This window comes from Sus scrofa, chromosome 2, assembly GCF_000003025.6.
Source record: "Sus scrofa isolate TJ Tabasco breed Duroc chromosome 2, Sscrofa11.1, whole genome shotgun sequence".
Lineage (NCBI taxonomy): Eukaryota > Metazoa > Chordata > Mammalia > Artiodactyla > Suidae > Sus > Sus scrofa.
This window is the reverse complement of record NC_010444.4, coordinates 13,241,287-13,250,867: the sequence shown is the minus strand read 5'-3', so window position 1 is coordinate 13,250,867 and position 9,581 is coordinate 13,241,287. Positions and strand designations below refer to the sequence as shown.

General features: G+C 45.2%; 1 protein-coding gene across 1 annotated transcript; it reads right to left on the bottom strand.

Moving 5' to 3' along the window:
* On the bottom strand, positions 47-9,557 carry MED19 (mediator complex subunit 19). Its single transcript, XM_003122715.5, has 5 exons — positions 9,161-9,557; positions 2,986-3,242; positions 2,723-2,819; positions 1,807-1,901; positions 47-1,708 (listed from the first exon to the last, which is right to left on the bottom strand). Exons 1-5 carry the CDS (start codon positions 9,426-9,428, stop codon positions 1,640-1,642), a joined length of 786 nt encoding a protein of 261 aa, XP_003122763.3. The 5' UTR covers positions 9,429-9,557; the 3' UTR covers positions 47-1,639.

The following is a 9,581-nucleotide window of genomic DNA, read 5'->3' as shown; positions in this document are numbered from 1 at the left end:
ACCTTTAGGCAGGACAGCAGTGAAAATAACCACTTAAAACAAGAGATCCTGTTTTAATTCAGTGATTTAATTAAAGATTTCAGAAAAAAAAATCTTTGTAACCACCAAAACTTCTTACTTCAAAACTTAGAGAGCTCTTGATTTTTGCCACAGTTCTTTAATACAGAATTTTGTCTCTGGAAAAGAGAGCTCATTTTGGATGTAGCCAAAGGCGAGCCAGTGGATCATCACAGTATGAAAGCCTTTTAAAGGCAGACAGACCAGAGGGGTATATGGTGGCACTTAATCTGACATCTCATATTGTTTCTTTGTCAAAAGCAAAAGGCTGTGCCCTTATTTTAAATAGGCATCCTCAGACATGAAATCTCAGAAAACTGGCCAGAACCCTCTCGCTGTCCTTGCTCTGAAATCCTAGGTTAAAATGAGCTGAATGAGTAGTTTTCCATCTGGCAACCTAGGAACCTTGGCCCATAGCAACAGATTTTAACTATTCTGTTTCAAAATGAACTTCAAGTCCAACTACATTAGCTTGGATTATCTCATGGATGTTTTTTTCCAGTTACCTGGCCTGCTGCAAAGACTGAAGGGATTTATTTGACATTTTACTAGTTAAGGCTGCCTTTTTGTTGGTGTCTTGGAAGCTTAGAAATGTTTTCACATCAGCCAAATGATTTCATTTGTCTTATGGAATGAAACAGGTCAAAAGTTCTTAGAAGCATGTATCTCTGCTTGCCAGAGGTTTATTTCAAAAAATAGTCTGGGAGTTCCCGTTGTGGCTCAGCAGAAACAAATCTGACTAGTATCTGTGAGGACTCGGGTTCAATCCCTGGCCTCGCTTAGTGGGTTAAGGATCTGGTGTTGCCATGATCATATGATCAAAAAAATCATAGGCTGGAGTTCCCACTATGGCACAATGGGTTAAGAATCCTGCTGTGTAGGTTACAGCTGTGGCTCGGATTCAATCATAGGCTTTACTAAAAAGCAACCTTGTTGATAATACAAAATTGACCTAGAATAGAGCTGAACCCTAATTAAATCGGCTAAAACCCTAAATCAGTTCCTTCAGACAGAGCCTAAAAATCATCCAGGTACTTGGTTCTCAGCATTATGGGCAGAATTATGTGTCTGCTGTGGAAAGGTATTAGCAAACTCTGCTTCACTTTTGGACCATGTTCCCCAATCTCATTTTGGTTGTTTCCCTGCCTGCTGATGAGATAATGGAATACAAGACCCCAATCCCCTCAGATCTTAGCATGCCTTGGCCTAAACCCTGACTCTCGAAGAAAGGCACTTACCTCTTAACAGGCAGCCACACTTCAGCCAGTTTGAGAAATGCAATTTTAAGAAAATAAAAATCCTAACAAATCAGATAAAGTCCTAAATCAGACAAATGGCACAAAAGAGATGAAAAGAAAGCTTCCCAGGAGAGGAAAAAATGTCCATGAGAAAGCAAACTGGGCTGAGGCTTTAAAAAGCATGGCCCTTCTCTCTTACAAAGTGTTCATCTTAACTGAGCACAGCAGGAGCTGGCTTCTGTCCCAGCTGTGGGGCGGGGGGGTGCTCCCAGGGCAGTGACCATGAGCCCGGAAGGCAGCTTTTGTCAGCAGGAAAGTCATTCTGGCAGAATATACTGGTTCTGTTAGCGGAGGCTGCTGCTGCTGCTGGCTTGAGAGCTGCCCATACCTGGGTGGTCTGGACTGTGTCGGTTCTGGGGAAGACAAGGAGGAGTAAGAAAATAAGAGGCTACCTAGGACAGGGGTGACCTGGGGAGACTCACTGGGCTGCAGCCACAGACCGCTACTATACCTTCTTTTTCTTCTTCTCTTTCTTCTTCCTTTTCCGTTCAGGATCCTCTTCTTTTTTCTTTTTCTTTTTCTTGTGATCTGAATCAGATGGTGTTTCTGTAGGAGATATGAGGCATCTGTCACCTGTAGAGGTCAAAATCTTCCACTGCTAGAACTCTGAAGTCTAGAGGAAAACCCCTAGTCAAGGGGGGCGGCTTTTCTTCAAATGACCAGAAAGGATTCAGAGGCACCGCTTAAACCCGTGCCCCAAATTCCTATCTGGCCAAAAGACCCCATTATGTCAACTGCTTCAAGGAGAATTCATGGAGTTCCCACTGTGGTACACTGGGTTAGGAATCACTGCAGCGGAGTTCCCCTGGTGGTGTAGCAGTTACAAACTCAACTAGTATCCATGAAGATGAGAGCTTGATCCCTGGCCCCTTAACTCAGTGGGTTAAGGTTCTGGCGTTGCTGTGAGCTGTGGTACAGGTCAAAGATGCAGCTAGGATCTGGCATTGCTGTGGCTGTGCTGTGGGCTGGCAGCTATAGCTCTGATTCAGCCTGGGAACGTCCACATGCCGCAGGTGCAGTCCGAAAAAGGACAAAAAAATACTGTAGAAGAAAACAATAAAAAAGAATCACTGCAGCTGCTCAGGTCATTGCAGAGGTTTGGTTTGGATCCCTAGCCTGGCGCAGTTGGTTAAAGGACCTGGGGTTGCCCCAGCTGCAGTATGGGTCACAGCTGTGCCTTGGATTCAATCCCTGGCCTAGGAATTTCCATATGCCACGGGCACAGCCATAAGTAAAAATTAATTAATTAAAAAGGAGAATTTGGGAGTCCTCAGCCCATAAGGAACTTAACTGGGTTTTTAACTGAGGAAGATTCAACCAAATTCAGAACATCTGGTTCTCTGGCTTTGAAGAGAACTGCTTCTTACCTGGGGGGACAGGATCTTGGGTACGGCTCTGTTTGTGCTTGTGCTTATTCTTCTTCTTGGGAGGCTGAATATGCATCAGACGACACTGTTCTGGCAACTGAAGGAACCAAAGGACGGTCTGGGTTAGCAGAGGGAGGAAATCCCCTACTTGCATCATCTGCTCTGCTCAGTAACTTAGGAAGGAACAGATGTGAGCAGAAAAACCACCTCCAAGGCTTTCAGGCCTACCCACTTGCCTTCTTCCTCCCCAAGAAGGGACTTACCGGGCCAGTGTGGAGGCGAAAACCAGCCAGCATGGTCCCTGTGATAGGATTAAAAGAGCCACCAAGAATAGGGGGCTTCTCAATGAGGGAGCGGAGGCTGCTGTTGTCATGGGAACCAGGCAGATCAATCATCCCTGGCAGGTCAGGCAGGAAGTTACTTAGCTTCTCCTTCACTTTCTTCCCACAGAATTTATTATAGGAATGTTCCAGGTTGTAGTGTGTGATCAGATTAGTGCTGCCAGTCAGCTCTGTGCTGCCTAAAGGATACAGGGAGAATCAAAATTTTAAAATTAGTCCTGGGAATTCCCGTTGTGCTCAGTGGGTTAAGGACCTGAGGTTGTCTCTGTGAGAATGCCAGCTCAATCCCTGGCTTCAGTCAGTGGGTTAAGGATCTGGTGTTGTCACAAGCTGCAGAAAAGGTCACCAGTGCAGTTCTGGGTCGACCCCTGGCCTGGAACGTCCATACGTTGCAGGTACGGCTGTAAAAAGAAAGAAAAAAGTTAGTCCCAAGAGTAGAGAATTTTTTAAAAAGTCACTGTGCCAGAAGGGAAAGTAAAGGACTATAATTTAAAGTAAAATATAAAGAATCTTTTAAGTGAAAATTTTAAAAATTAAAAGTGGAGTTCCCGTCGTGGTGCAGTGGTTAATGAATCCGACTAGGAACCATGAGTTTGCGGGTTCGATCCCTAGCCTTGCTCAGTTGGTTAAGGATCCGGCGTTGTCGTGAGCTGTGGTGTAGGTTGCAGATGCGGCTCAGATCCCGAGTTGCTGTGGCTCTGGCGTAGGTCGGTGGCTATAGCTCCGATTAGACCCCTAGCCTGGGAACCTCCATATGCTGCAAGAAGTGGCCCTAGAAAAGGCAAAAAGACAAAAAAAAAAAAGTAAGTATAATATTATAGAATGGTAGGTTGGAGGCTGGAATATGAAGGAGGAAAAAATTGGCAAAAATCCACATAGGGCAGAGATGGAAACCGCTCTAACTCAATGACGAACCTCAGACTAACCAGAGCAATGACTTACATGATGCTTATACTCCATGCTAAACACTGTTCTGTTTTGGAGTTCCCGTTGTGGCAAAATGGAAATGAATCCAACTAGTATCTATGAGGACGAGGGTTCAATCCCGGGCCTTCGCTCAGTGGGTTAAGGATTGCCGTGAGCTGTGGTGTACGCTGGCAGCTGCGGCTGCAGCTCTGATTTGACTCCTAGCCTGGGAACTTCCAAATGCTGCATATGTAGCCCTAAAAAAGCAAAAAAAATTTTTTAATTTAAAAATTAAAAAAAAAAAAAAGAAAGAAATCGGGCAACTAGAATTCGAATCCTAACTGTCCTCTATACCTGTTTCCGCTTATCTATGGAACGCGGTAAAAGCTGTCTTAAAGACAATTTTTTTCAAGGTTCAAATGAAAACATATTGAAAACTTAGGTTCTGGAGTTCCCGTCGTGGCGCAGTGGTTAACGAATCTGACTGGGAACCATAGGTTGCGGGTTCGGTCCCTGCCCTTGCTCAGTGGGTTAACGATCCGGCGTTGCCGTGAGCTGTGGTGTAGGTTGCAGACGCGGCTCGGATCCTGCGTTGCTGTGGCTCTGGCATAGGCCAGTGGCTACAGCTCCAATTGGACCCCTAGCCTGGGAACCTCCATATGCCTCGGGAGCGGCCCAAGAAATAGCAAAAAGACAAAAAAAAAAAGAAAAGAAAAAGAAAGAAAGAAAGAAAACTTAGGTTCTGAACTATGAGCCCATTGAGGGCACCTAAGCCTTGCGAAGGCACTCTGTACTTTCTCTAAATTCTTTATTATATAAATGGAAGGCATTATTAGTATAAATATTTATGGCTGGCTTTTTTCAAAGAATACAAACTTAGTAATTTAACTAGGATTCAGTGGCGAGAGTTAGAAATATCTAGCCTACAATTTCATGTAGTTATTATTTTTATTATTGTTTTGCTTTTTAGGGCTGTACCTGTGGCATATGGAAGTTCTCAGGCTAGAGGTCGAATCAGAACTGCAGCTGCCAACCTATGCCACAGCCACAGCAATGCCAGATCTGAGCTGCATCTTTGACCTATAGCTCAGCTCACGGCAACACCAGAGGCTTAACCCACTGAGCAAGGCCAGGGATCAAACCCACATCCTCATGGATATTAACTGGGTTTGCAACCCACTGAACCACAATGGGCACTTCCTCATGTACAGTTGTGATGAACACTCAGGGTACAAATGACAAAAGTGACTTGTTTATAATTATTCATTTGAGAAAACCCAGGTTCTGAACTATGAGCCCACTGAGGGCAGCTAAGCCTTGAGAAAGCACTCTGTGCTTTCTCTAAATTCTTTAAGGATCCATCCAACTTTCTGTTCTGAACATCACTTCTATGAGTATGATTTATAGTAACTCCGCTCCTGAAAACTAATCTTGCGTTCCAGTATTCTCTTAGTTAATTCACTGCAGATTCCAAAAAATTTTTAAACTTCCACCTCACTCTTGGTTCCCCTATTTTAATTTATGGCACCCACATTCTCCAGATATCTTTTTTTTTTTTTTTTTTTTTTTGTCTTTTTGCCTTTTCTGGGGCCACTCCTTCGGCATATGGAGGTTCCTAGGCTAGGGGTCGAATCGGAGCTATAGCCACCGGCCTACGCCAGAGCCACAGCAACTCGGGATCCGAGCCGCATCTGCAACCTGCACCACAGCTCACGGCAACGCCAGATCCTTAACCCGCTGAGCAAGGGCAGGGATCGAACCCGCAACCTATGGTTCCCAGTCAGATTCGTTAACCACTGAGCCACGATGGGAACTCCTCCAGATATCTTTAGAAGCAGTACTCAGTTCAAAAATCTCAATGGTTTCCTATTCCCTCGGCAAAAAGCTCAAACTCCTTTAACTGGGACCCATGGTTAAACACATCTTACTGTAACTTAGCTTTGAGGCCTAACCAACACTATTCTCCCATGCAAAATTTCTGATCCACTGAAATGGGTATCCATCATCTCCTGAAGCAAAACTAAACAAAACAAAACACCCCTCATATTGTTTCCTTTTAGAAAATTTCTTTTAGGAAGATTGACCTAATTCTAGGAAAATTCTTAATTTTCTTAAACAATCTGAAGTCTTCAAAGTCCAGCTAAAGTGACAGCTTATTCTTGCTGTCATTTTGAATAAGACGGAACACATTTTGAAAACCATCATGTAGTCATGTGGTTCTTAGTAGTTTGTGAGGCATGACCAGAAAATAATGACATTGGCTCTGACAAGAAGTAATAATCACAGAGTTCCCGTCATGGTGCAGCGGAAACAAATCTGACTAGGAACCACGAGGTTGAGGGTTTGATCCTTGGCCTTGCTCAGTGGGTTAAGGATCCGGCACTGCCATGAGCTGTAGTGTAGGTCGAAGATGTGGCTCAGATATGGCATTGCTGTGGCTCTGGCCTAGGCCAGCAGCAACAGGTCTGATTAGAGCCCTAGCCTGGGAACCTCCACATGCCTCCGATGCAGCCCTAAAAGGACAAAAGACAAAAAAAAAAAGAAAGAAAGAAAGAAAGAAAGAATAATCACTACTTTATTCTTAAACCATACACTTTGAAGTCTTAGGTAAAATTATTTGCTCAAAAACAAGGACCAGGAGTTCCCGTAGTGGCGCAGTGGTTAACGAATCCGACTAGGAACCATGAGGTTGCGGGTTCGGTCCCTGCCCTTGCTCAGTGGGTTAACGATCTGGCATTGCCGTGAGCTGTGGTGTAGGTTGCAGATGCGGCTCGGATCCTGCGTTGCTGTGGCTCTGGCTACAGCTCCGATTGGACTCCTGGCCTGGGAACCTCCATATGCTGTGGGAGCCGCCCAAGAAATAGCAAAAAAAGACAAAAAAAAAAAAAAAAAAAAATACAAGGACCAGGCTTACTCATCTCTCTCCTCTTCTCATCATATGTCTCCTTTATACCCAGGATTTGCCCAGAACAGATATTCAAGTGATTAATGTAAATAGGTACAATCAAAATAAGTTAAGGTTAAATAAACTGCTGGTAGACATCAATCACTAACTAAAGTCAAGTCAACCTCTCTATGCTTTAGTTTTTCAGCTTTAAAAAGCAGATAACAATGCCTATTTCAAGGGGCTATTGTAAGTATTAAACACTAAAACATATCTAACTGCACTGTGAATTTCAAGGTCTGTAACAAATCATTTCCCTCAGATATTTTTGGGCCATACCCATGGTACAAGGAAGTTCTAAGGCCAGGAATCGAATCCAAGCCGAAGCTGCAACCTATTGCTACAGCTGTGGCAATGCCAGATCCTTAACTGGCTAGGCCACAGTAGGAACTCCTTCTTCAGCTCTTTTTTTTTTTTTTTTTAAATCTTTACTCTCTTAGGGCTGCATTTGTGGCATATGTAAGTTCCTAGGCTAGGGGTTGAATGGGAGCTGTAGCCACTGGCCTACAATCACAGCCACAGCAACGCCGGATCCTTAACCCATTGAGCAAGGCCAGGGATCGAACCTGTGTCCTCATGGATACCAGTCAGATTCGTTTCCTCTGAGCCGTGACAGGAACTCCCCTCCTTCAGCTCTTGATGTAGCAGTAGGACTTGGGATGAACTAAATGTCATCCTGGAGACTTAACATGTCCAAAATGACTTGATATCCATCTCCTCAAACCTGTCCTTTCCTGATCTTAGCACTACCATCCACCTAATTATTCAAGCCAAACATTTCCAAACTGCCCTCAATTCCTCTGTCCTTCAATTCTATTTTCAATCCTGCATTCCTGTCAGTTCTACCTCTAACATTTATTTGGCATCCATTTACTTCTCTCCTCTACTGCTATTTCCTAGTTCAAACTATCATCTCTTTCCTGAACTACTAAGCTGTAACTTCTGACCAATTTTCCCACTTTTCTTCTTTTTTTTTAAGGGCAGCACCCAAGGCATATGGAGGTTCCCAGGCTAAGGGTCAAATCAGAGCTACAGGTGCCGGCCTACACCAGAGCCACAGCAATGCTAGAGCTGTGCTGCGTCTGCAACCTACACCACAGCACAGGACAACACTGGATCCTTAACCCACTGAGTGAGGCTAGGGATCAAACCCACAACCTCATGCTTCCTAGTCGGATTCATTTCTGCTGTGCTATGACGGGAACTCCCCCACTTTGCTTCCTTAATAGAGCTGCTCGAATGATTGAAAATAAGCAAATAAGTTAGAAGTTAGATCACTTCAGACTCTTGTGTCAAAATGGTTCCCCCTGAACTTAAAATGTCTTATAGAGGCCTCTGCCTACTCTCCCACCTTCATCTCCTATCGCTCTTTCCCTGTTCACTTCCCCGGAGTGCAAGTGGTTTTCTGTCCCTCAAATATTCAAGGTTATTCTCACATTGGGCCTTCTAATCTCATTTTTTGTATCTAGAGTTCTCTCTCCTCCCACTCATAAATGGCTAGCTCTTCCTTTGTGCTTATATTTTAGCTCTAATGTTATCTACTCAGAAAGGGCTCTCCTGATCACTCTAGCTAAAGCAGTTCTGCCCCCTCAATTCTTTATCACATTTCCCCCTTGTAGCCATAACCACTATCTGATACTATCTGTTTATCCGCAGATATCTGTTTATCACTCTTTGACTCCTCCACTGGCAGGTAAACTCCCAAACAGGCAAGGATCTTGTCAGTTTTGTTCACAGCTGTATCTTCAGCAATTGGAAGAGTGCTTGGTACACAGAGTGGGTGCGCAACAAAATAATTTTTTGAATGAAAGAACCTGGTTTAATTCTAATCACTTCTTCGAACACATTTTGAAACCCCGAGGCCCAGAGGAAGAAAGACAACATGTCCCAAACCAACAGGAAGTTTGAAGCAGATCTGGAACTGGGTCCGCAGGGATGTTAAATCAGGACCCTCAAATACCAAACTCAAAGCTAGGATAATCTTTAGGGAGTCAAAAACCAGCGTCAGGGGCAGGATCGGGCGTGAAAGGTGGTCAGGGAGATCCACTCTCTTCCCACCCCTAATCCATCCCAATTCCAATCATTCTTTCGGTTGTGAATCCTCAGAACCTCTTCTAGTATAGTGTTCCGAAATCGCGCCACGCGTTGCCTAGGTTACCCCTCACCCCAGTCGGAAGGCTGAGAGCCACGCCCCGCCTCTCCTCGCTATGATCTGATTGGCTGGCTTTGACCAGGCCTTGTACTCACCCGGCAGTTCCCGCATTAGGTAGAAGGGGCCACAACCGGCCGCTGACTTGTCGGAGCCGGGAGCGGCTGTGGCCGCGGTAGAGGGCGGGGCGGGGCCCGGCCCCCCGCCCGGAGGAGGAGGCGGTGGGGGTGGAGGTTTTCCAGGTCCGAAGCCAAGTGCGGTCGGGGGCGGTGGTGGGTCAGCCTGAGCTCCGAACAGCGCCGTGAAATTCTCCATCGCCTCCTCCGCCCCGGCGCTGTCTCGGTGTCTGGCGTTGGTGACGTTCATTGGTCAATCTTTTCACAGAGTACCGCCCTCCTCTTTCAGGAGCCTCTCACCATTGGGTTGCCTCGGGCCCTTCCTACCTTCTTCCTGCAACTACTTCCGTCGCCTTCTGAGAACGTTCCGGAAGTACTATTTAACTTTATTTAAATTCTCCTG

Bases quoted from the DNA above. Each gene is read 5' to 3' on its own strand.
- MED19 (XM_003122715.5), bottom strand. From the start codon at position 9,428: ATGAACGTCACCAACGCCAGACACCGAGACAGCGCCGGGGCGGAGGAG. The intron at 3,243-9,160 runs GTGAGTACAAGG...TGTATCCTTTAG, and splicing joins CCTAATGCGGGAACTGCCGG to GCAGCACAGAGCTGACTGGC. The intron at 1,902-2,722 runs GTAAGAAGCAGT...TATCTCCTACAG, and splicing joins CCAAGATCCTGTCCCCCCAG to AAACACCATCTGATTCAGAT.